This window comes from Podarcis gaigeae (assembly GCF_964106915.1).
Source record: "Podarcis gaigeae genome assembly, chromosome: 14".
NCBI lineage: Eukaryota > Metazoa > Chordata > Lepidosauria > Squamata > Lacertidae > Podarcis > Podarcis gaigeae.
This window is the reverse complement of record NC_139690.1, coordinates 16,118,794-16,145,775: the sequence shown is the minus strand read 5'-3', so window position 1 is coordinate 16,145,775 and position 26,982 is coordinate 16,118,794. Positions and strand designations below refer to the sequence as shown.

General features: G+C 45.5%; 1 protein-coding gene across 1 annotated transcript in view; it reads right to left on the bottom strand.

The window, feature by feature from the left end:
- Window positions 1-26,982, bottom strand: part of SH3GL3 (SH3 domain containing GRB2 like 3, endophilin A3) — a 47,296-nt gene that overhangs the window by 5,815 nt on the left and 14,499 nt on the right. The window contains exons 2-6 of the mRNA XM_083712820.1: window positions 14,827-14,895; window positions 13,543-13,615; window positions 7,087-7,230; window positions 5,912-6,045; window positions 4,511-4,669 (exon numbers count right to left, since the gene is read on the bottom strand). Coding sequence (XP_083568946.1) covers window positions 4,511-4,669; window positions 5,912-6,045; window positions 7,087-7,230; window positions 13,543-13,615; window positions 14,827-14,895 — 579 coding nt within the window. The remainder of the gene's footprint in view (window positions 1-4,510; window positions 4,670-5,911; window positions 6,046-7,086; window positions 7,231-13,542; window positions 13,616-14,826; window positions 14,896-26,982) is intronic.

The following is a 26,982-nucleotide window of genomic DNA, read 5'->3' as shown; positions in this document are numbered from 1 at the left end:
CAACCTAGTGCCCTCCAGATGTTTGGGACAACTCCCATCAGCCTTAGCCAGTACAGTTATTGTACAAAAAAATCTGGAGGGCGCCAAGCTGGCCTAAAGAAAGGGAGGGCGCAAGGAGTAAGAACTGCTGAAAGTAGGCAAGAGAGTGAGATTGATGGTACAAAAAAGGTTGCCAAATTGTTCTTCCACACTGGTTCTTTGGAAGCATTAATATTAATATTATTTGTTGTTGTTGTTTAGTCATGTCCGACTCTTCGTGACCCCATGGACCAGAGCACACCAGGCACTCCTGTCTTCCACTGCCTCCCGCAGTTGGATCAAACTCATGCTGGTAGCTTCAAGAACACTGTCCAACCATCTCGTCCTCTGTCCTCCCCTTCTCCTTGTGCCCTCCATCTTTCCCAGCATCAGGGTCTTTTCCAGGGAGTCTTCTCTTCTCAGGAGGTGGCCAAAGTACTGGAGCCTCAGCTTCAGGATCTGTCCTTCCAGTGAGCACTCAGGGCTGATTTCCTTAAGAATGGATAGGTTTGATCTTCTTGCAGTCCATGGGACTCTCAAGAGTCTCCTCCAACACCATAATTCAAAAGCATCAATTCTTCGGTTATCAGCCTTCTTTATGGTCCAGCTCTCACTTCCATACATCATTAATTAATATTATTTACTGCCTTTATGAACCTCTTCCCACGAGACATCCTGAAGTGATTTGCAATGAAGCAACATACACAAAGCAGTCATATGTAAAAGTGTTAAAAAAAGTTGCATAATTAAAAACCATTATACACAAATAAAAGCAGTTGAAAACATCGTATACATGAAACCAATTCCATCAAGGCAAGCCAGAAGCATCATCAGAGTCCAAGGACCCACTCCAGACAGGTCATAACACTCAAGGTGGATGCAAAGCAGAGCTGAAAGGGGGTGTAGCCTGGGGAGAGTTCCAGGGGCCAGAATGAGAGACCTGGGGGCCGCATTTGGCCCCAAGGCCTGAGGTTCATCATCCCAGGTGTAGACAAACCTGAGCTTGGGGAACCAATAGTCAGATTCAACATAAGGTATCTTATCAGTGCTCCTGTCAGTGGTAAAGATGGAGCTCTCAGTATGTGGTGTGTCTTACCAAAGAAACCCAGAAATTGTTTCTTAGCAAACCACACATGGGGAACTCTGTGATAATCCTCACTTCTCTCACCAGGTGGCAGCCTTTCTAAAGCAATACAAAGAACAAAACCACAGCTGTTTGTCTTTGTTTTAAAGCTGCTATTAGCCATCAACATAAAGCATAGATGATTTTAAAGAAACAGACAGGAGCAGGCAAAAGCCTACCGTTTCCTCTCTACTACAATATAGGACAGGGTTTGCCAGACTTTTTTGGATTCATGGCCACATTTGGAATTTTGAAAGGATGGTCACATCAACACCATTTAGGCCCCATCTGCACAATATATTAAAAGTGGTACCATACCACTGTAAACAGGGGCTGGGAGTTGTTAGGAGACCCCTATTCCCCTCAGAGAACTACAGTTCCCAGAGTCCCTTGTGAAGAGGCGCTGGCTGTTTAATCACTCAGAAAATTATAGCTCTGTGGGGGAGAAACAGGAGTCTCCTAAGAACTCTCAGCGGACTACAATTCCCAGAATTCTTTGCGCAAAGCCATAAGTGTTAAAGGGGTATGGCGCCAATTTAAATGTGCAGTGCAGATGGAGCCTCAAAGCAAACACAGCCAAAGTGAGAAAGTGCTGCTGTTGTTCAGCTCAAAGGGGGTGGCTTTCTCACCACCTTGTGACAAAAGAAGGGCAGGGACTGGGGTGCTGGGATGCCCCAAGGCGTTGAGGCCACCAAGGGAAGCCCTCAAGGGCACCATGATGTCCACAGATACAGCGGCGGAGAAAGATGCTCGGGCACCTGTGGCAGCGCACCCAGGGGCAGGGCGAGGCATCCATAGGGGAAGGGTGCACTGTGGGGCCTCTGGAGTCTGCCTGCCTCCTCCCACTCAGCCGTCCTAAACCGGGGGGGGGGGGGAGGAAGGGAGCGGGCAAACCATTTGGGCAGGAGAGATGCATGACTTGGGCGCACTGCAGGCCCCGCGGTGAGTGCCCCCTGGCATTTTGTCACCCCCCTCAGTGGTGACACGCAGGGCGGTCCACACCCACCCCCCACCCCTTCCTCCGCCCCTGCGCAGATACAACACTGGCAGCCCCAGATATTATTATTATTATTTATTATTTATAGCCCGCCCATTTGGCTGAGTTTCCCCAGCCACTCTGGGCGGATCCCAATAATAATAATAATAATAATAATAATAATAATAATAATAATATAACAACAACAACAACAACAACAACAACAATAATAATTTATTACTTATACCCTGCTCATCTGGCTGGGCTTCCCCAGCAACTCTGGGTGGCTTCAAAAAATATATTAAAATACTGTAATACATCAAACATTAAAAGCTTCCCTAAACAGGGCTGCCTTCAGATGTCATCTAAAAGTCTGGTAGTTGTTTTTCTCTTTGACATCTGGTGGGAGGGTGTTCCACAGGGAGGGCGCCACTACCGAGAAGGCCCTCTGCCTGGTTCCCTGTAACTTGGCTTCTCGCAGTGAGGGAACCGCCAGAAGGCCCTCAGTGCTGGACCTCAGTGTCCAGGTAGAACAATGGGGGTGGAGACGCTCCTTCAGATATATATATTGAGCGTTAAAAACAATACAGCATTAAATATAAATAAATAAAGATTAACAGGTTTAAAATAAAGATATAGCATCTTTGAGACTACTGCGTACCCGCCAACATGACACGGCCTCAATTTCCAAGGCACCACCTCCTGGGTCCAAAATCCCACACAAATCACATGACCGATGCAAGATCGCACACCTGGAAAAAGCACTCTTTCGTGGCATTATCTCAGCCCGAAGTCACGCAAAAGCAAGGCACCCAAATTGGCCACCAATTTGGGACAAGCTGGGATGTCCCAGTTTTTCCAGGGCAGTTGTTGACGGATATGATGTTGAGACCACTCCAAGGGGGCTGCATTGTATAATATATTTCTAAACTCATCAGTTCTGTATTTGGAACTGGCAAAGGAAAGTGGCTGATACAAAGCCGTACAAGAACTGTATTCTCAAAGGCTGTCAACTGATTTAAGAATTTTAGGCTCCAGTCCTACACACACTTGAATTCAACAGGGCTTACTTTTGAGTAGACATTGGCTGCATTCACTTTATTGTATTTTCCTGTTGTTTCCTTATCTGTTAATTGTTTGCATTTTATGTGCTCTTTCACACAATGCAAAAGCCAATTCTGGAAATCTAGCAAAAGCTTAGCATTCATTTCTGTGTTAATTGTATCCAGAAAACAAAACCCAATTTCAGCTCCGTTAACTGGGAAAATCACGGGAGTTCTATGTTGCAATTTTACACAACAAAATATGGAGAGGTATCCTGGCATACTGTTTTTTCCTACTATTTGGAATTTAGCTTGACATGGTGGCATATGAATCAAAAAGCCACGGTGCCATAACACAACAGGTAATGCAATGTAAAAGGAATGCCAGAAATCAGGACAGAAGTGCCAGCTAGCATTATAACCAGGAAAATTAACACAATAAACCTCATATCTAATGGCAACCAAATGGTTTGATAAAATGTTATTAACTGTTGTTTTTTTGATGTTTAAAATTGTTTTTAAATGCTTAAAATATGTTGGTTTAAGATTTTGACATTTGCCGCCCTTGGGCTCCTCTAGGAGTAAAGGCAGAATACAAATATACCAAACAAACAAACTATAAAGGAAATCTTCTCTATAACAGTAAAGGATCAGGAGAATGTATTATAGCAGAGCACTAAATGAATCTGGTACTATGGTTGTTTTTCATTATGTGTTCTGGGATTGTAAACATCAAGATCAAGATAATACACACCCGCTTTTGCGCCACTGTTTACACATCTCTTTTGTATAGAGTTTGTGACTGTATGGCTTAAAAACCTTGATTGTAAAAGGTAAAGGTAAAGTTAAATGATCCCTGGACAATTAAGTCCAGTCAAAGGTGACAATGAGGTTGTGGTGCTCATCTCGCTTTCAGGCCGAGGGAGCAGGCATTTGTCCACAGACAGCTTTCTGGGTCATGCGGCCAGCAGGGCTAAACTGCTTCTGGCACAATGGGACACCATGACAGAAGCCAGAGCACACAAAAACGCTGTTTACTTTCCCACCGCAGTGGTACCTATTTATCTACTTGCACTGGTGTGCTTTTGAACTGCTAGGCTGGCAGGAGCTGGGACAGAGCAATGGGAGCTCACCCCGTTGTGGGGATTCGAACCATCAACCTTCCTATCAGCAAGCCCAAGAGGCTCAGTGGTTAAACCACAGCGCCACCCGCGTCCTACTTTGATTGTACACGTACACACACACACACACATTAGTAGTTAGGACACTGCAACCACATGGAATGCACACAAACACACCAAATCAGTCCTTGCACTCTCAAAGACCTTAAAATCAGCAAGAGGGTCTTACATCATTTTCTAAAAAGTTGAACATGCTCCTCTCTGCCAGTTCTTTGGATTCTTCGAACTTTTCCACAGCTTGCTTAACCTCCTCATCTGGTATCTTCCCTAGACGCTTCTTTTTGTAATCGTAATCTAAACGCCGGCCTTCTAGTTTCTTCAGGTGGTGCTGTGTTCAAAAGAAAAATCCAAACAAAAAGATATCCAATTGTTAAGAATCCAAATGGCAAGGAGCCCCAAATGACGTTTTGCAAGCATGTTTCGGTTAAAGACGATATTATGTTGATTTATGCACTTAGGGAAAGTCCCGTGGGATGTCAGCCAAAAAACAAACACCCCTCAACCAAAGAAACCCAGCATCTGTGAACACTCCAAATACTACACAGCAATAAATCCTTTCATGCAGGACACTTCACTCAATGTGTGTGGGGGGGGGGAACCTTTAGACTCCCCGAATGAGAAGCAAGAGACTGCCAAAATATGGTTTCACTTTGCATCCTGGCTTTCAGTCAAGTTCTGAATTTTTTATTATTATTCTGACTGCAGTGTGGTAGTTAACACAAGAGAGATAATGACAAACCATGGTTAACACGAGAGACATAATGCTAAACCATGGTTGCATTTGAATATGAAAAGCTGCGGGGGGGGGGAACCGTGGTCCTCCAGACCGTGTTGGATGCCAACCGCCATTAGTTACAAAGAGGAGCAGAGGAAACTGGAGAGGCTTAGCAGGGAGAAAAGCAAACCCTGGTTCTATCAGGTTTCTCCACAGTTATTTTATCTCTCCTTCAGCAGCTAATTTTCTCAATGGGTGGGAGGGAGAGAAACAGGGCTCATTCACACTTTTCCTTATCCCATGTCTAGAAAGCATGAATCCAAGCAGTTTTGCCTTTCCCCTGGAAAACTTGCTCCTTAGTGCTGAATCAGAGAAAATTTGAACCCGGAGAAAACCCGATTGACATCTGCTCCCATTCAGCAGTAAACAGTGGGTTTTCCTGGGGGAAAGCAGCAAGGAAAGCGGAAGTGTAAATGAGCCTGTAAAGGAAATTAGCTGCTAATAACCTAGCTTTCCCCAAAGCTGCTAACCATGGTTTCCCATTTTACCCAAACCAGGAAACGATAGCTATCGGAAGACTTCCTGGTTTGTTTACTTGCTTGTGCGAAGAGAGGAGTGACAGGATTGCTAATATTTTACAATGGTTGGGGGGGGGGGAGAACAGGGATGATTAGCTGCTGTGGCTCAGAGAGGGAAGATGTTCCCATTGCTCCAAACCAAAAAGTGCTACAGCAGAATTTGAGATACTCACGGTAAAAGTTCGGAGACACTTTGTGAAATTTCTCAAGGGATTAATGCGCCAAACCTCCTGGCACATTTGAAAAGGCAAAATGTGCAAGCCAGAAATAAACTCACCCCAATCTCTTTTAAATCCTTGTCTTGCAACAGTTGGAGAGGATCGATGAAGTTTTGCTTGACATTGATGTCCAGAGAGTCTTTCACTTCGCCCATCAGCTTCATGCTCTCCCCTGAATCGATTAGGGCAGTGCCTTGTAGGGAAAAAGCAACACTCATTAAATCAAATTAGTACCATATGTGCTGTACAAGAGGGCAAAACCCTAACAACCTAGGTATTAAAACCATATGCTCCATTGTCACCCTCCGTTCTCATAAATATGAACAGCTTTTCAATCCCCTGTATTTTCCCCTGTCCTCGTGTTGTAGGCAGGAACAGCTCACAATCCAAGCCCCCCACTTACCTTTTTTGGGGGTGGGGCCACCTTCTGTTTTCAGAAAGCCATAGGCAGGGCTTTTTTTCAGCCCTCAGCAGAGCTCAGTTCTGGCACCTCTCAGGTGGGCACCATTGCCATTATAAGAGAACATGGTCAGGGGAGGAGGAAGGGGGCGGAGGGGGCAGTATGCCCAGGGTGCCACTCTGAGAGGGGTGACAAGATGGCCCATACCTCCCCCCAGCTGTGGAGCGGCCGAGGGTGCCCACAGTCTGTATGGCTGCCGCTCTCACGCACTGTCCGTACAGGCTCCCTCTCACACAGCAACCGTATGGGCTGCTGTGCATGTGCAGTCCGTATGGAATGCTGCTTGTACGGGTTGCCGCACATGCGCACTTTGTACGAGCGTCGCTGTCCAAGCAGCAGCCCGTACAGACTGCACATGTGCGGCATTCCGTACAAAGTGCGCACACACGGGAAGCCGCACATGCACAGTCCATACGGGCTGCGCTGCCCCAGGTGTCGGAGAGCGTTCCTCCACCACTGAACATGGTGAGTTCCCGCACCTCTTTCTCTAGAAAAATAGGTGGGTGAGGTTTGGAGAAAACCACCTCACAGACCTAATTATGTCTTCTGCCGATCAGAGATTTTGCACATTGTTTAGAGGACCATCTTGAGTATGGCAAATACATGAAATGTGTCTGCCTGTGTGAACTGTACTCTCTCACGTTCATTCTGTCTCAGCCTTGCCTCTCCTCCCTCTATTACCTCCTCCACTGTAAGCTTCATGGGGCAGGGCCTGTCTTCCCCACCACAACCACATGCACAGGCCACAGAAGCCACATAGCTGCAGAAGCTCACCAAATGCGGAGTCCTCTCCGAGTTCTCTCCCATATCGAAGCATACACTCTCCAAGCAGCCCTTCTGTCTGAGGGTACCCTGTGGCTTTCACTTGCCCTCGTATCTTGGACACGGTATTCAGCATTCCCAGCTTGGCTCTGTAGGCTTAAAAACAACAACAACATTGCAGACATTGGTGAGGCATAAAAGGAATACCTAAATATCCATTTGAAGAAAGACATATGTGCTTATTATCCCCACGTACTGGGGTGTCGTGGCAAATTCAGAAGTGCGGGGTTCCTTCATGATAGCCACAGCCACACCACCTTCTAAGACTGTACAGCCATCTTACAATTATACCATCACCGCAATACAGTAGTACCTCTGGTTGCAAATGGGATCCGTTCCGGAGGCCCGTTTGCAACCTGAAAAGCCTTCAACCTGAAGCGCCGTATGTGGGCATGTGTGTGGTGTGATTTGGTGCTTGTGCGCAAGCGGCGAAACCTGGAAGTAACCCTTTCCGGTAATTCCAGGTCACAGCAGGACGCAACCTGAAAAGACGTAACATAAAGCAAATGTAACATGAGGTATGACTGTAATGGGATGTGCATTGCAATGAACAGTGCTGATTGCCATGTGTTCCAGCTAGATAGACTATTTTATGCACATGTACAGGAGCAAATGATTTGGAGTGATTAAGGTGTGTTTTCCTCGACGTTCCACTGGACATAACAGAACTTGCACACCATTCTCTTGAATCGGCAGCACCTTGTGTTTTAAGGTTGCCAGGAACAGATCAGACAAGGAAATGTCCTTACCATCTGCTTTTTATTCAATATTTACAGAGCGGGGCTTGGGAATGCAGCGTTGTCCCAAGTCAATCTCCATTCCCCTTCTCTCCCACTTCCTCATTCTTCATCTCTTCTATGGGTGGCGCTGAGGACCCTTTGCTTCTGAGCTCTTTCCTCTCCTACTTTTAAGGCTCGCCAGGTTCTGGGATATGGTGCGTCTGGAACGCTTTCTAGTGATAACGTGTCAGCCAGCTGCTGCTCTGGCCCTGCTCCCTCCTCCTCTCCCATAATTCCCCAGCTTTCCCCCTCATCTTCCTCTGAGCTGTGACCTCCCTCAAACCCCTGTTGTAATTCCGTCTTCTTCTTCTCCTCTGGAAGGGTTAGGCTGGGGAGGCGGCCTCCACCATTCCTGCTCTGACCAGTCCCTGATATTGGCTGACTCACTTTTTCACTCTGATTGGATTCAATCAGTACGAAGGATGAAATGACTTCTTGGTAGAAAACAACAACAACCCTCTCCTTTCATGCTGATTGGGTGGCTCAGGAATTATTATTATTAAATTATTATTATTATTATTTCCTTATTACCATTTGAACTTATATACTGCCCTATACGCGCAGGTCTCAGGATGGTTCACAGGATAAAATCAGAAAATAAAACCAAGTATGTAATCAATATATAAACAATAGCCCAATAAACACCACCCCCAGCTGAAAGCTGGGACCCTGCTGCAGAAATAGTAATGAGTCTTTAGTCCTGGACCACAACTCCTCTTGAAATAATACTGCCTTACATTATAAGAATATTGTTACTAGAGCAACAATGCTGTCCTCTTTTAAAGGAATATGATGCCTCTTAATGCCAGGTTCTGGGCATTAGAACCTGTGTGACGCGGCAGCTAAAAAAGCCAATGCAATTCTGGGCTGCATCAATAGGAGTATAGCATCTAGATCAAGGGAAGTAATAGTGCCACTGTATTCTGCTCTGGTCAGACCTCGCTTGGAGTACTGTGTCCAGTTCTGGGCACCACAGTTCAAGAAGGACACTGACAAACTGGAACGTGTCCAGAGGAGGGCAACCAAAATGGTCAAAGGCCTGGAAACGATGCCTTATGAGGAACGGCTAAGGGAGCTGGGCATGTTTAGCCTGGAGAAGAGGAGGTTAAGGGGTGATATGATAGCCCTGTTCAAATATATAAAAGGATGTCACATAGAGGAGGGAGAAAGGTTGTTTTCTGCTGCTCCAGAGAAGCGGACACGGAGCAATGGATCCAAACTACAAGAAAGAAGATTCCACCTAAACATTAGGAAGAACTTCCTGACAGTAAGAGCTGTTCGACAGTTGAATTTGCTGCCAAGGAGTGTGGTGGAGTCTCCTTCTTTGGAGGTCTTTAAGCAGAGGCTTGACAACCATATGTCAGGAGTGCTCTGATGGCGTTTCCTGCTTGACAGGGGGTTGGACTCGATGGCCCTTGTGGTCTCTCCCAACTCTATGATTCTATGATTCTATGGGGATCAAGAGAGTGCAAAACCATGGTTCTAAAGACTGAGAACTACACGGAAATTTTCTTCTCCAAGAATTGCTTAGGGGAAGTGCAACACAAGGAGCAGAGGGGGCTGGCTTATATTATTCTAGTACAATATAATCACAAGGGACGCAGGTGGCGCTGTGGGTTAAAGCCTCAGCACCTAGGACTTGCCGATTGAAAGGTTGGCGGTTCGAATCCCTGCGGCGGGGTGCGCTCCCGCTGCTCGGTCCCAGCGCCTGCCAACCTAGCAGTTCGAAAGCACCTCCGGGTGCAAGTAGATAAATAGGGACCGCTTACCAGCGGGAAGGTAAACGGCGTTTCCGTGTGCAGCTCTGGCTCGCCAGATGCAGCTTTGTCACACTGGCCACATGACCCGGAAGTGTCTCCGGACAGCGCTGGCCCCCGGCCTCTTAAGTGAGATGGGCGCACAACCCCAGAGTCTGTCAAGACTGGCCCGTACGGGCAGGGGTACCTTTACCTTTACTTTACCTTACAATATAATCACAGACAGTGGTTCTCGGAGATCTCTCTCAAACCTTTTAACTATACACAGAGCCGTCTTTCCTATTGGGCTTACTGGCGCATTGCGCCAGGGCGCTGGTCTCTCAGGGGCGCCCCAACGAGTGGGGAAGCTGTGCGGCTTTGCCAGTGGCCTCCCCTTTCCCTGCATGCCTGCCAGCTGTGCCCCATCAAGCATATGGCTGGCAGGCGTGCAGCTTGCGTCCCAAGCCCCCATGGGAGGAGAGCGGTCCCCACAGAGGCTTGGGGAAAGGTCGACAACTCTGGGAAACGGGCGGCGCCAGAGGGATCCACGGCGCTGGATATGCTTAAGGCAGCCCTGACTATACATCCCCCGGGGATAGTTACAGCCCCACTCCAATGCTAAGTATTCTTATTATTCCAAATTTCATTGAGGTCAGTGGGTGTTTTCGTGTGGGCCAAATATGCGGGATAAAGCTCTGTTCACCAAAGCAGACCTTTCCCAGCAAACCATCTGTAGCAAAAAGAGGTTTTAACAGACCCTGCTATGAATGTTATTTGTTCTCAAACTGCGATAGTAAAAGTTCAGCTGATGAGTAACAACCCCCCCCCCGCTTCCTCTGAAAATGCACTTGGTCAGTTATACAAAAGGTGGACAGATAAGCAGTGTGTGCCGGAATCAATGAGAAAGAAATCCTTCATTTCTCAGTGCATACTATGTCTCATTTCACAGAGATATTACATATTCACAAAGATATTGGTATATGTCAAGAATGGTACAGATTTCCAATCTAGAGGGCAGTTTCTAGATCGGTTTTTACAGGGTAATGTCACAAACAGGCAATGTTTATAACGATTCCGTGGCTGTTCTTTCTGAAAACTGCAATTTCATGTGGAAAACTCTGGACAAAACGGAAGCATGGTTCTTGCGAACATAACCTTGGCTTTTACATGACTGCTTTTGAATTATGGTGCTGGAGGAGACTCTTGAGAGTCCCATGGACTGCAAGAAGATCAAACCTCTCCATACTGAAGGAAATCAACCCTGAGTGCTCACTGGAAGGACAGATTGTGAAGCTGAGGCTCCAGTACTTTGGCCACCTCATGAGAAGAGAAGACTCCCTGGAGAAGACCCTGATGTTGGGAAAGATGGAGGGCACAAGGAAAAGGGGATGGCAGAGGACGAGATGGTTGGATAGTGTTTTCGAGGTTACCAGCATGAGTTTGACCAAACTGCGGGAGGCAGTGGAGGACAGAGGTGCCTGGCGTTCTCTGGTCCATGGGGTCACGAAGAGTCGGACACGACTAAACAACTAAACAACAACAATCATCTCTAACTTATAAAAAAGGCCAGACTGCAAAACTGCACCAGTTCCCACTGTGCAGACAAAATAATTCATCCCCAAACTATTTTTAAGAGAAGTGTCAATGGAAAAAAGTCTTCACAAATAAAGCTATTGCGTCTACTTCAACACCATGTAATTTCTCAGGCTCTCTACATGACAATTACTTTGCCTAGCATTTTAAAGATGTTTATCCTACCTTTCAGGGCGTATACTGTCACAAGGCAATTTACAAACACAAAATCCCAAATGATTAAAACAGCATAAAATAGGGATGGGGGTGTTGCTGGACTCCAAGTCCTATCGACCCCAACCAGCTTGACCAATGGGAATGGACGATGGGAGTTGTAGTCCATCAACATTTGGAGGCCACAGCTCCCCCACCCCAGCACAGAACACCAGCATTTGAATGTTAACACTAACATTACAGCAGCAGCTACACATTTGCTAAAATGTGGGGATTCATAACATTGTCCAAATGCAGACTAAGCGCTATGGGTTCTGCTGGGGTGACATGGGCCCCGGCAGCCCCCCCCCCTGGATTTCAGTTGATTATATTGACCCAGACCTACATATACTGGACTCTAAGTACTGTATTCATTGTATTGTGCCTCCTCCTTGAGAGGTCCGGAGGGTGGCAACACGAGAACGGAGCCTTCTTTGCATTGGCTCCCTGTCTGTGGGATGCTCTCCCCAGGGAAGTTCGCCGGGCGCCTTCATTATACACTTTTAGGCACCAAGCAAAATGTTCTCTTTTAACCAGGCCTTGGGTTGATTTGATTGACATCCTATGCCCTTATACAATATGTTTCTTTCTTTGGGGGGGGGGGGGTGTTACTGTTGTTGTTTTTATTTTGATTATATATATTGTGGTTTTTTATTTTGATTTTGTTCTGTGAACCGCCCTGAGACTTCCAGGTATAGGGCAGTATATACCGTATTTTTTGCACCATAACACTCACTTTTTTCCTCCTAGAAAGGGGAAATGTCTGTGCGTGTTATGGAGCGAATGCCTGCGGGTGGCGGGGGGGATCTGCTGCAGTCGTGAGCAGAGGATCCATGGTTCCCCTTCCTTCCCTCCTCTGTGGTTACAAAGCATGGATCCACATGGATCCTCAGGATTTTTGCATTGGGCTACTCCAAACTCACTGTCAGATCACATGCCTGTGGCCACAGCATGAACCACAAAAATCATATATCCACTATTTCGTTTAGATTTTTTTTTTCTGGTTTTCCTCCTCTAAAAACTACGTGCGTGTTATGGTCTGGTGCGTGTTATAGAGCGAAAAATACGGTAAATTCTAATAATAATAATACTGTTAAAATAATAATAAAAAAATTTTCCAGTAGCACCTTATAGACCAACTAAGTTTGTTCTGGTATAAGCTTTCATATGCATGCACACTTCTTCAGATAGCTTATACCAGAACAAACTTAGTTGGTGTATAAGATGCTACTGGACAAATCTCTATTTTTATTATTTTTATTTTGACTACGTCAGACTGACACGGCTACCTACCTGAATTATTAAGTTAAAAAGTCACTTAGTGATATATTTGTTGCACTGGTAGAACATTGTTTCATAAGGGAAAACACAAGTACAAGGATCCCGAAAGCCTTGGGAGTCAAACGTTTCGATACTCGAACGATTGAAAACTGGAAGTGAGCATTCCGTTTTTTGAACGTTCTTTTGGAAGCCGAACGTCTGAGGGGCTTCCGATTGGCTGCAGGACCTTCCTGCAGCCAATCAGAAGCCACGCTTTGAAAGTCAAACATTTCTGAAGTTGAACGGACTTCCGGAACGGATTCTGTTCGACTTCTGAGTTACGGCAGTACATCGCTAAAGATTGTTATGCAATAGACTGCTCTACAAGAATCAGCTGTTGAATTGGATTCTTTTGTTGTAGAACCTTCAAACTCTGCCATCCGCTTGCATACAGGCTCTCGCAATAGCAGACCAGAGTGTGTTGATTATGACCTGTATAACTCCTGATGGAAGAATGACACCCAGTGTTTGGATGCTGGGAGTACGAAAGAGCAGCCATGGAGGTAAGATGGACTAGCACCATCCCCATCCAATGGATGGAACCAGAAGAAGAAAAATTGCACCGTGTGTCTGCACTGAAGTGACAGAACAAAACAGAACTGAACAGGATTTCCCTTATAGAGGAGCTACTGGCAGGTAGAGGGATCAGAAATTTCATGGTACAAAAGCATCCAGCTATAATAAGTTGTTGCGCCCAGAAGCCAAGCAAGGCGTGCTTGGAGCAGATCTGATGACCTGGGTTTGCAGTGAAACATCTGGAAAAGGCTATTGGAATCATCTCTATTTACCTGGATTAGGTTGCAGATATTCAGTGGACTTTGACAGGAGTTCTGCTACAGCTTTGTTGGTGATGTCAATCTTCTGCAAGACAAACATATCAAGGCTTTTAAGGAAAATTTCATCGAAATGCCTGTTATCACTCCGTTCAGATGCACCATAAAAGCCTGCGCGTTCTGTGGAAATAACCAGAGAAGGCATCCGGTCAACTAAGAGATGGAGAACATCTGGCCTTCCAGATGCTGTTGGAAGACAACTCCCATCAGTCCCAACCATCAAGGCCAATCGTCTAGGAAGGTGGGAGTTGTAGTCCAGCAATGTAGGAGGGTCACAGGTTCCACATCTCAGAACAAAATAAAACTGGGACAAGTGGGTGACAAAATGAGATCATGGCAAGATGGACATTTATGTATTCGTCCAGTAGTAAAGGTAAAAATAAAGGACCCCTGGACAGTTAAATCCAGTCAAAGGTGACTATGGGGTTGCGGCGCACATCTCGCTTTCAGGCCGAGGGAGCCGGCGTTTGTCCACAGACAGCTTTCCGGGTCATGTGGCCAGCAGGACTAAACCACTTCTGGTGCAACAGGACACTGTGACGGAAGCCAGAGCACACGGAAACACCGTTTACCTTCCCGCCACAGTGGTACCTATTTATCTACTTGCACTGGCATGCTATCAAACAGCTAGGTTAGCAGGAGCTGGGACAGTGCGACAGAGACTCATTCCGTCATGGGGATTCGAACCACCGACCTTCTGATCGGCAAGCCCAAGAGACTCAGTGGTTTAGTGCCACCTGCGTCCAATAGTAGAGCTGGTAAGAATGCCTAGCTGTTCGAATGGTAGGCTTTCATTTCAGGTAAACAATATTTGCTTCTTTCTATAATCTCACCCCACACTCCGTAGTTATTTTCCTTATAACATGGCAAGTTTATTTTACTATACTGATATGGTGCAATGGAAGTGAATAGCACTAATTCACGAGCGAGGATCTGCACTCAAGTCAAATATCTATTTCTTCCTACCTTGTTGTGAAGGAAAAATTAGAAAGATCCGCCTTTGTCACCCTGAGCAACTTGAAGGAAAAACAAAAACATACACATCTAACTCATGCATAAAAATATAAATTGGACCTAGAATAGGTTCACGTGATCTGAATACTCATGCGGTACAGCCATGTTGGGAGTGTAGACTCTAGACTGGAAGGGAAGGAAGGTAGAGAAACCTTACTTTATCATCTGGAACCAAGGGCATGTGATTAGCAATAATCTTTAAGCATTTCCTTAGGCTTGTCTTACCCGTTCCATCTCATGGAAATCTTCATCGAGTTTTGTTCCTTCCACTCCGCTGATTTTTTCACTGAATAGCTGCAGGAAAAAAAGAAAAGCGCTTATATAGCATGAAACAAAAGCTGCACATAAGGCTAGAAAAAATGTAGGAGACGCCACACAAATCCTGTCAAAATCAGGAGTCCCCTTTAGATATTGGAGAGTGCAGTGGGTCAGAGCAGAGGCCCATCTGTCAGTCAGTCTATGCCTATGCAAAGTCCACAAGGCCAGGAGGGCAACTGCTCTGTCTGCTGCTGTTCCCAAGTGACTGGTATCCACAGGTATGCCACCTCTCATAATGGAGAAAGCCATCATGGCTGGTAGCCATTAGGAATGGGAAAACCTATCAGTTTCATTTTCCCATTTCCCCCTCTCTCCAATTCTCCACATTTTCAGTTTGCAACGTTTTTATTTTAAACCTGTCTTGAAATTCAATTAACTTTTTAGTCCTTACTTCTCTTGGTTGCACGCAACTTTGTTTAATATACACATCATTCCAGAGCAATTCCCCCTAATATAATGATAGAGTGGTAGAATGATGCAATCACAGTGTTAGAAGGGACCCCCATGTAAATGTGATAAAAAATGGTTTAAAATTATGATATATGAAACTGCTAAAGATGAGGTAAAATGAAAATCAGATGGGGGGGTTGGGGAAGCTCACTTAACAATGCATAGAAAAAATAAGGATAAGACAAGAATTTGTTTGGAATGTTTGTATTTCTGTTTGTATTGTTTATTTGTGTTACAAAATGAATAAAAAATTTTGGGGGGAAAAGAAGAAGGGACCCCATGGGTCATCTAGTCTAACCCCCTGCAATGCAGGAATCTTTTGCCCAATGTGGGGCTCAAACCCAGGACTCTGGGGTTAATAATCTCATGCTCTAGCATGGGACCAATTTACCTGCACCCATACAGGTATAACAAACCCGTGACCTTGGCGTTATCCCCACCATGCTCTAACCAACTGAGCTAACCGCATTTCTGTAAATTATTTTCACTAATGTATGCATTTTAATGCACACTATACCTTAGTAGTATATGCATTTATATACGTATTACTTGGCTGGAGAACAGCATTGGGAAATACAGATAAGTGCACGTTTCAAAGGATGTGCTTTGATTCATGTACCATATTTTTCCATGTACAAGACTAGGTTTCCCCCCTAAAAAATAATGTCAAAAATTAGGAGGTGTCTTATGCTCTGGGCCATCTCTCCCCATTTTCCTGAATCTGAGTCCCCAAAAATAGGGGGGGTCCTTATACACGGGGGGGGGGGCGTCTTATAAATGGAAAAATGTAGTAATTTGGCTGTATCACAGCATTGGCGTGACTGGATGATCCATTTACACCCAATGTGGAGTTAAAGTGGAATTCCTCACCCCCGGCATAGGAGACTAGATCAAGTGGAGGGAGGTGCTTAGGGCTAACACATGCCCTTAATTACCGTATTTTTTGCCCTATAAGACTCACTTTTTCCCTCCTTAAAAGTAAAGGGAAATGTGTGTGCGTCTTATGGAGCGAATGCAGGCTGCGCAGCTATCCCAGAAGCCAGAACAGCAAGAGGGATCACTGCTTTCGCTGTGCAGCGATCCCACTTGTTGTTCTGGCTTCTAAGATTCAGAATATTTTTTTTCTTGTTTTCCTCCTCCAAAAACTAGGTGCGTCTTATGGTCTGGTGCGTCTTATAGAGCGAAAAATACAGTATCTGATTTATTCCCCCCACCACCACACCCGCGATTCTAGTCTATCCAGGCACACCATACAGAAATTACTGGAAGGAGCTTCACAACACAGTCTGATTACAGAGCCAAATGCATCAATTAGAACAAGCGCTCACAGCTGCAGTAACATGACATTCTTCTCCCATTTTACTGCCTCCGGGTGGCAGCTGTGCTCCACCCAGAAGCCAAAAGGGCGTCTTAAAGATATACTTCAAGGCGAGAAACCTCAGCTGGGAGATGCACCGAGCCAGTTTCTGGCTGATCACTTCCACGGTGCAGGCCAAGCGATAAGGGGACCAACAGCTCACAATCTAAGCAAAACAAGGCATTCCTGAGCACTTCATCTGCTACACTGTTGAGATTCTCAAAAAATAAGCAAGCTTCTTTCTCAAAAGATACAATTTCGAACTGTTTGTGTGTGTGTTATAAAGCATGTGATATGGGTAACAAAAGAACCATTGACATTAGCCATCCGCAGGAATGTGTTCTGTGGTTTGTTCATCCAGGAACCCAGCCTTCACCACCCTGGTACTGTCCACATGCTTGGGGATGCAATTCCTATCTGTCCCAGCCAGGCCAGGACTGGTGGGAATTGTAGTTCAAAAGCATCTAGCGGGCAGCAGGTTGGTTAAAGCTCCAAGAGGCAATCTGTGCAAAAGAAAAGAAGATCTGTTGCTCATTGGTAGAGCATGTACTTTTCCACATAGGGTGTTCTGTGTTCAATTCCTGGAGTCTCCACCTGAAAAGGATCTGGCAGAAAGTGATATTATGGTCCTGCTCAATGTCTCAAGACTGCTGGCCACAGCAGACAAGGAGAACTTTACTGCTAAATTATACTTCTGCAAAGAAGGCAAGAAAGTCCTATTGCATGTCGCAGGAACCCCCCCACCAATCATTCAGTTTGTACAAACTTCACACACACACACACACTACATATGCTACGCTTCTGTTATAAATTCATAGATTCAACCATACATCAGATCTGCACTGTTCCACTTTTATTTTACTCCATGAAGGAAGGACTACAAAATGGGGAAGGTTTGATACAGGCCAGCCATAATCCCTTGAGTTTACCAGCACATACACAGGAGGCCCTGCCCAGTTGCTATGCCAACCCTGATGGTCCTAGACAGAAGACCATCAAGATCACAAAGAACTTGCATATGGGAGTGGATTCAGCACTGGCTGGAACAAAGGACAAGGATCAGCTCTTCCCTCTGGGGGCAGGAAACTGCAAGCTCCCCTTTGTCACCTGGAAAGTACTCATGGGGAGGGGGGGAAGGAGGAACCAGCCAGGTGACAGGACACTCAGGTTACCACCACAACTCCTCCCTCACCCCCTCCTTTTTGTGATGTAGTTGTGATGTAGTCTTAGAGGTGTAGTTTGGGGAATTAGTAACTAATAAAAGTTGGGATCTTCTTTTGTTCTGGGCTTCCATTTTGCTTCAGCTTGTTGCGGGTGGGAGTCCTGTCGCGACAGTATTCAATAAAGGCCAAGCTTACAGGCTGCTGTTTTGCTCCAAGTTATCCTGGTTGGTGTCTTTGTTTTTGTCCAAGGGAGCCCTCAGATTTTTCCGTTAACATGCACAACTGGAAGTTGTTCAGCTCACACAAGGAGTTGCTTGGTGCTTCTTTAGCTGCAAATGCCTTTAGGGCTCTGTCCTCTCCCCCATGCTTTGTAACACCCACATGAAGCTGCTGCAGGATATCATCAGGAGGTTTGGGCTGGGTGTTCATCAGTATGCGGATGATACCCAGCTCTACTTTTCCTTTAAATCGGAACCAGCAAAGGTGGTGAAGGTCCTGTGTGTGTCTGGAGGCGGTTGGAGGATGGATGGTGGCTAACAGTTTGAGGTTGAATCCTGACAAGACAGCGAAATTAATGGACAATGCAGAACTGGACAAAATGACAGGAAGGATTCGAAACCTGTGGGACCAGAGATTTAGAGAAGATTGGAAGAGGTATATGAATTATTTGAAGAGCAACTGTAATCAACAAATTATGCTAGTAGGACTACAAGAAGTTTTGTAAGGAGAAATATATGGTGTTACAAAGTAGGAAAAGATAGAGATATTGGTTATAAGTTTGAAATGTAATAGGGAAAATAAAAAATGCATACTAAGAGATTAGATTGGAAAATTTTCAGACAGGACTGATGGAAGTAAAAAAAAATGAGTAAGATGTAAAAGTATGTTTAATTATTGTTGAAAATGGTATGTTAAAAAACTAATAAAAATTTATATAAAATAAGAATCCTGACAAGACAGAAGTACTGCTTTGGGGGGATAGGAGGCAGGTAGGTGTGGAGGACACCCTGGTCCTGAACAGGGTAACTGTGCCCCTGAAGGACCAGATGCGGAGCCTGGGAGTCATTTTGTGTGTGTGTGTTAAATACTTTTTATTAAGTTTCACATTTTTAACATAGTATTAACATTTCATACAACAGAAAAATAATACAATTCCCCCAACTTCCCCCCTCCCCCGACTTCCCTCAACTTCCTCTTCTGGTTTTTTACATAATAATTTCCCCTGCTTGTTTTATTATATCTTCATATTAGGTTCTTTATATCCAACATTGTTATTCTCTTATCATTTTAACATCTTCTTTATCATTTCTGTATTTATTTTGGGAGTCATTTTGGACTCCCAGCTGTCCATGGAGGCGCAGGTCAATTCTGTGTCCAGAGCAGCTGTCTACCAGCTCCACCTGGTACACAGGCTGAGACCCTACCTGCCCACAGACTGTCTTGCCAGAGTGGTGCATGCTCTGGTTATCTCCCGCTTCGATTACTGCAATGCTCTCTCCGTGGGACAACCTTTGAAGGTGACTTGGAAACTACAATTAATCCAAAATGCAGCAGCTAGACTGGTGAGTGGAAGTGGCCACTGAGACAACATAGCACCAGTCCTAAAGGATTTTCACTGGCTCCCAGTATGTTTCCGAGCACAATTCACCTTTAAAGCCCTAAACAGCCTTGGCCCAGTATACCTGAAGGAGTGTCTCCACCTCCATCATTCAGCCCGGACACTGAGGTCCACTTCCAAGGTCTTCTGGCAGTTCCCTCTGTTATGTATTCAGTGGTCTGTGTTTGCCTGAGCTTCAGTCTAGACTAAGGATTCTGAGCTCCTGTGTTATGATTCAATACAAGATGTCCAGTTACGGAACATTTCAGGATTTAGGCCTCTGCCATTGGCCCTTGAACTCTGAGTTGTGATTCGCAGCTTGGAAGTTTAGACAGCCAATCACGTTAGGAGTGGGAGTGGCCCCGGCTTTCAGGAATGTATATAAGCAGTTGCTTTGCCCCCATTTCCCAGTTATGTGGTTCAAAAAAAGTTCTTGCTGCTATCACCGCGTCTTGCCTCATGGGAACCCGCCTACACTTCACCCTCACTGAGAGACATAAAGTTACAGGGAACCAGGCAGAGGGCCTTCTCTGCAGTGGCACCCTCCTTGTGGACCGCCCTCCCATTACATTTCAGGGAGATAAAGAATTACACAACTTCTAGAAAACACCTGACGGCAGCCCTATTTAGGGAAGTTTTTAATGTCTGACATCTTTATATACATATATTTTGCTGGAAGCTGCCCGGAGTAGTTGGGGAAACCCAGCCAGGTAGGCGAGGTATAAACAATAGAATTATTATTATTATTATTATTATTATTATTATTATTATTATTATTATTATTATTTATTATGCGCCTCAGGCGGCAGGATCCATGGGGCAGCAGTTCAAGCCTCCAAGCAGGAATCAGCAAACTTTTTCAGAAGGGGGCCAGTCCACTGTCCCTCAGACCTTGTGGGGGGGCCAGACTATTTTTTTGGGGGGGGATGAACGAATTCCTATGCCCCACAAATAACCCAGAGATGCATTTTAAATAAAAGCACACATTCTACTCATGTAAAATCACGCTAATTCCCAGACCGTCCTCGGGCCAGATTTAGAAGGCAATTGGGCCGGATCCAGCCCCCGGGCCTTAGTTTGCCTACCCATGTTCCAAGGAATGCGTCGCCTGTTCTTGCTGCCGCATGTGGCATCATCAGCTGCTTAGAGGCTGGATCTGTTGCCTCCTTGGCAGCCCCTATGCCACCTCCACAGTGGCCTCTTGGCAAATAGGAGCCACTGCTGGTCTCCTCCCACCCTTGTTCCTGATGCAGATCTTTGCTCAGCCCTTGTTCCCTGACAGGAGGAAAGAGCCATTTTGTGGTTCACCTCAGGTGCCAAAATATCTCGGCCTGGCCCTGCAGCCCATTATAACCAAATGCTTGCAACCTCCAACACTTCTCCTTTTTTTTTGTTTGCTTTGCCTTGTCTCTTTTACGGCGCTTCCCTACTTCACTGCCAAGCTATAAAAAGAGCCTTGCTCCTGTTAAGTCTGCTCACAAGAGGGTGTTTATTGACCTGCCATTGTGGCATTCTACCAAACAAGGAGCCTGGGTTATATTTGTTTAGAAATTCCTCTACCTTGAAAATGGAAAATAGAAAATGACGCCACCACACAAGGAACTCTAGCAGAACATCACAAGGGAGAAAAAAGATGCCCAGCATTTGTCTGGGAATTAGATAATAAAGGGGGGAGGAGACAGATGCAGAATGATGTGTTGTTACTCTCTTGCTTTCAAGGCAAAAAGCTGGCAAGAAATCTTATTTGATCCACCAGGCGCTCTCCCTTCTGTTGTAGCAAGTGATTTGTTTTGTGTCACTGTGACCTTGCTGCCTTTCGGTTGTTGAGATATTTTCCCACAGCACCACTGATACATGGTCCAGAGGCCTCAGTAGACTAACCCCATCTTTTGCTTGCAAGCAGTAAGCAAGTTTACTACAGGCCTAGATAAAAATCAGAGCTTATGGGGCCCCCCCCCAAATGTTGTGGGGCTCCAATTCCTATCACCACTAGCCAGGATCGTTAAAGGTAACCAGGCAGAGGGTCTTCTCGGTAGTGGCGCCCACCCTGTGGAACACCCTCCCTTCAGATGTGAAGGAAATAAGCAGCTGTCCTATCTTTAAAAGACATCTGAAGGCAGCCCTGTTTAGGGAAGTTTTTAATATTTAGTGCTGTACTGTTTTTAACATTTGACTGGGAACTGCCCAGAGTGGCTGGGGAAACTCAGCCAGATGGGCGGGGTATAAATAAATTATTATTATTATTATTATTATTATTATTATTATTATTATTATTATTATTGAGTAAAGGATTGTGAAAGCTGTGATCTGGTAGTATCTAGAGCAACCTTTCTAAACCTTGGGACACCCCCCGGGTGTTACTGGACTACAACTCCCATCATCCCTGACCACTGGTCCTGCTAGTTGGGATGATGGGAGTTAGAGTCCAGCTGCATCTGGGGACCAAAGGTTGAGAAAGGCTGATCTAGATGTTGCCAGATCACAACTCCCATAATTCAATGGCATGATTCGAAACAACAAAATCTGCACACCCCATCAGGAGAAGAGCGTCAATTCCATGTGACCGAGAGCAAGCCACATTCAGAAAAGGGGTTTCCATGCATTTAGGACCATGTGTCAAAAGGGCCTTTCTCACACTCCTGAAACCAGTATAGTGCCTGGTTCTCTCTTGTGTTAAATGCAGCTAGCTTCTGGGACAGTTAAGCAGCAAAATTTCAGATAAAGCACAGGCACACAAAGAACATTTTTGTCGACAGACGTCTAAAGAGCATTTTTGTCGACAAGCGAATCAAACAAGGTTCTGTGGCGATAACACCATTTTGCACTTTCCAGGGAAGGAGTCAGTTTCCGCCAGGCTGTGCCACATGGATCTTTTGGAATAACTCGACTGCTGATGCTTATTCTTCTCACACAACAAAAAAGTACTTTGTACTCTGAAATCTTCAAGACTTCCTTGACAAATCCCTACTGTCTTGCCTGGGTGATTTACTATTCAGTGATAAGTGAAATGGCAAATCGCAAAACGGGGGTGGGGAGAAGAGATGCCTAACATTTCAGGAAGTCATTGGTTAGTCATTTCTAGCAAACAGAATTGATGGAGGAAACCAGAAATTTACACTCTGGCATAGTCTGTAGAAACACACAGGAACTACCTTTCTGAATCTAAGCAGGCTCAGGTCTGCTCAGTGCCTGGACAAGAACCTCATGTAGATCACTTTCAGTTCCAAATGACAGCAGATAAACACATATGAGAACAGGGGAACTTAAAGAGGGGAACAGAGAGTTGCCACTGTTAATTTAACTAAAGGAACCATATGAATCTATATGATGGTGCAACCTGATACAACAGAATAAGACATTGGCTTGGTGAAGAGTCATTTGGAGTTTGGTTGAATGGAGATTATTATTATTATTATTTTATTATTTAGTTCATTTCTATACCTCTTTATATTTTTAAGAAAAATCTCAAAGCGGTTTACAGCATATTAAAGCATCAATAAAACAATCCAGAATCAAACATTTCTGAAGGAAGTCAAATATAGAGTATATAGTCAAAGCAACATAATTAACAGAATACTAAAATATTATCTTAAAGATGTCAAAATAAAACATTGCAAAGGTCAACTACGGAATACATATCAAACACAAACAAAGTTAAGAAAAAAAAAATCTTAAACATTTCAAAAAAACCACACCATTGCTATGTGAAATCAAATATAAAATGCACATTTAAAACAGCATAATTAACAAGAAAATAAAATATTATCATAAGCGTGACACGGCTGTTTGGCAGGCACAAAAAGATGGGGCAAAGATGGAGGCGACTGTCTCTCAAACCTGTGCTATAGAACTAGTGTCTGGAGCCAGCAAATTCATTTCTTTAGGAATACGGTTTTGCGTGGACAGGCGGAGTCCCCAGATCCCGCACGGTCCCCCCCCCGTCATGTGGAATAACGACTCTAGACAACGTGCTATGGGATTAAATTGGCCACAACTTTATTAAATTTCAAATGTGGGTAGACCTTGGCTCAGGCATTGGGCGTTCTCCCTCCCCAGTCCCCAGCCGGGGACCTAGGGAGCATCAGGGTTATCCAGTGTTTGGGGGGGGGATGGGCCGGCTCTGGAGAACATATGTTCAAACAGAGATAGCCGCCCCCGTTACGCCGCCGCAGGGGAGAGCAATGACGACCTTTCGGCATACGGTCAAAGCCTCCCTTCAGAAACCCCTTTAACGGGGAACCCTGGTATCGCCGCCGCAAAGAGGAAGATAGACTAAAGGATTCCGCCCAAGGCCTGATACCGCCAAAGTTGTGATGTTTTGCTACGGGAAAGGCGAGACCTGCCAATGCAGGGAAATTCCTTTCCGGCCCTTTAACAGCGACCTTAACATAGCAGCGCCCGCATACCTGTGAAGAAAAGTTAACCTGCAAAACCTGTGAAGGAAAATTAACCTGCAAAATAAGACATTAACTGAGGGTGGGTAGGGTGGGAGCAGCTCTGGAGCCAAGTGAGGATTCCCAGGTAAGATCCTCCCTCTATTGTGTGGGCAGGTAATCCCTCCCCTACCTGGCCTGGTCTCCTTGGCAACAGTGGGATTGGACAACTGACTGAGGTAGGCGGAGACCTCCAGGTATCCCACCTGAGGGAAGGCAAAGCCAAGCCTATGCTGATGGGGCCACTCCAGATCCAGGGCTGTGGGCGTCCACGCAAAGGTCGCCCCCTGTTTTATGCGGAGAGCGGTCATTGTGTACAGATTAAGGGCTCCTCCAGACAACCTGCTTAGAATCATGGAATTATATGATTCCAATGATCATTCTAGTCCAACCCCCTGCAATGCAGGAATCTCAGCTAAAGCATCCGTGACCGATGGCCATCCAACCTCTGCTTGAAAACCTTCAAGGAAGGGCAGTCCACTCCCTTCCCAGGGAGTCTGTTCCACTGTCAATCAGCTTTTACTATCAGAAAGTTCTTCCTGATGTTAAGTCAGAATGTGGATGTGCTGTGCTAAAGTGCTTTAAAGATAAAGGGACCCCTGACTATTAGGTCCAGTCGTGACCGACTCTGGGGTTGCGGTGCTCATCTTGCTTTACTGGCTGAGGGAGCTGGCGTACAGCTTCCGGATCATGTGGCCAGCATGACTAAGCCGCTTTTGGCGAACCAGAGCAGCGCACGGAAATGCCGTTTACCTTCCCACCAGAGTGGTACCTATTTATCTACTTGCACTTTGACATGCTTTCGAACTGCTAGGTTGGCAGGAGCTGGGTCCGGGCAATGGGAGCTCACCCCGTCATGGGGATTCGAACCGCCGACCTTCCGATCAGCAAGTCCTAGGCTCTGTGGTTTAACCCACAGCGCCACCCGCGTCCCTTAAAGTGCTTTAATCCACTCTAATTGTGCAAAAGCCTAAATTTCCTGTATGCCCTTGAATCCATCTTGCAAAATACTGACTGTCTGGAGGCAAACAGAGTTAGAGGCAGTATTGCAGAAGAAACCATTCACCAAAAATGCTCTTTTGGGGACTTGTGCTCTTAATACGGCATGCTGATATTACAGTATTTTCAGTGCCAGGTTGAAACCCTCTTCTTTACCCAGGAAGTTCAGATGACATTTTAATTTTACATGTTTACTTTGCCTCTTACTTTTGCCTATGCTTATATGTTGTATTTCTATGTTGGGTAAATAGTTTTATTCACAGCTTTGTACACCACTTAGGAATCTTTTTGATCAAGGCTGGCTAAGAAATATTTTAAATAAATAGTATATGCATTCAATTCGCTCCCTGCAATTTTCCTGCTATGCTCTCTGTGCATTGATGATTTACAGAAAGAATGACTCTCTCCAATGCGGACCTTATTAAGGGACCCAGAACTGCTGAAAGACATAGATTTTGGATCCAGTAATGTAATGTATGGCAGATCGTACATCTAATTCTTAACGAGTTTATGGAATCAAAGAATGCTGGACAGCATTGGAAAGAGCCAGGTGCAAGCAAGATGGCGATTCTTAAAATACTTGGGAACTTGCAAGATCATTGGCTCCCTAACATCTTTGCAACTGTGTTGCATTATTCATGAAAGGCCCAGTTAGTCCATAGGGCATTCTCTGGCCCAAAAATTCATGTTGATTAAGGAACTTTGACAGGTAATTGGAAGTGGAGTTTAAAAAACAAGCTCTACCCTTAACTTGCAGCTTGACAGATCCATAAATAAAAAGGGTATAGACATCTGTAAACCCAGACATCTGTAAACCCAGCCTATGTCTATTAGTTTTTTAACCAAACCAAGATATACCGTATTTTTTGCTCTATAAGACTCACTTTTTCCCTCCTAAAAAGTAAGGGGAAATGTGTGTACATCATATGGAGTGAATGCAGGATGCGCAGCTATCGCAGAAGCCAGAACAGCAAGAGGGATTGCTGCTTTCACTGCGTAACGATCCCTCTTGCTGTTCTGGTTTCTGAGATTCAGAATATGTTTTTTCTTGTTTTCCTCCTCCAAAACTAGGTGCATCTTGTGGATCTGGTGGGTCTTATAGAGAGAAAAATACGGTAGTTGTCGATCTAAAAATATGACTAGCCAGAAAGGAAAAAATATGACTAGCCAGAAAGGAAAATCAGTTGCACCAAGATGAAAGGGAGAAGCCATTTAAGCCACGGGTGAAATTTAATAAGTGTTGAATGGTCCTGCTGGATAGCTCAGTTGGTTGGAGCCTGGTGCTGATAACGCTAAGGTTGCAGGTTCGATCCCCATATAGGACAACTGCATATTCCAAAAGTTGGACGAGATGATTCTCAGGGTCCCTTCCAGCTCTGGAATTCTATGACTCTAAAATGTGCAGGAAGTCCGGTAAGGGTAAACCACCGGTAGGGGGAGCCCTGTTGATGCGTACCAACTCGAGCTCCCCCTGGTGTTCCCATCAGGGGCGTGTCAAGGCCCTAGCTCCCCAGCTGGGCTTCAGACTAGATCAACACCCCTGGATTCCTTTAACAGAATACCCTTAAGCATGGAAGGGCAGGTTATGGCCACACCTCCACTCCCCCCCCCCCAAGGTCAAACAATGCCTAACCGCAACCCTAACAAAGTAGTGAGGATTGCTATGAGGTAGGCGAAAACCAAGTGGCCAGTGCCAATTTGCCAAGTGGAAAAATTCCTACCAAGCCCCTCGGACAACCAAGGCGACCAACCAAAGTCCATAGCAAGGCCATTGCCTTACCTGAAAAATAGGGAGGGAGGGCGGGTGATTGAGGAAGCGAGCCAAAGAGGAAGTCCTCTGGCTCGCTCCTCCGTTTAAACGGCCCCGGCCATGCCCCCCGCCAGCGGATTGGCTGGCCGGGCTCTGACGTGGCCGGGATCCCCCAGGCAACGGGGGACAAAGTCCCCCGCCCCCCCGGTGGGGAGTGGGTGGCCACGTGGTCCACCGCAACTCCCTCCCACTGGGGAAGTGGAGCGGATTTGTCGCTTTCCAGCTCTTCAATGACCTTTCAACCAGAATTGTGC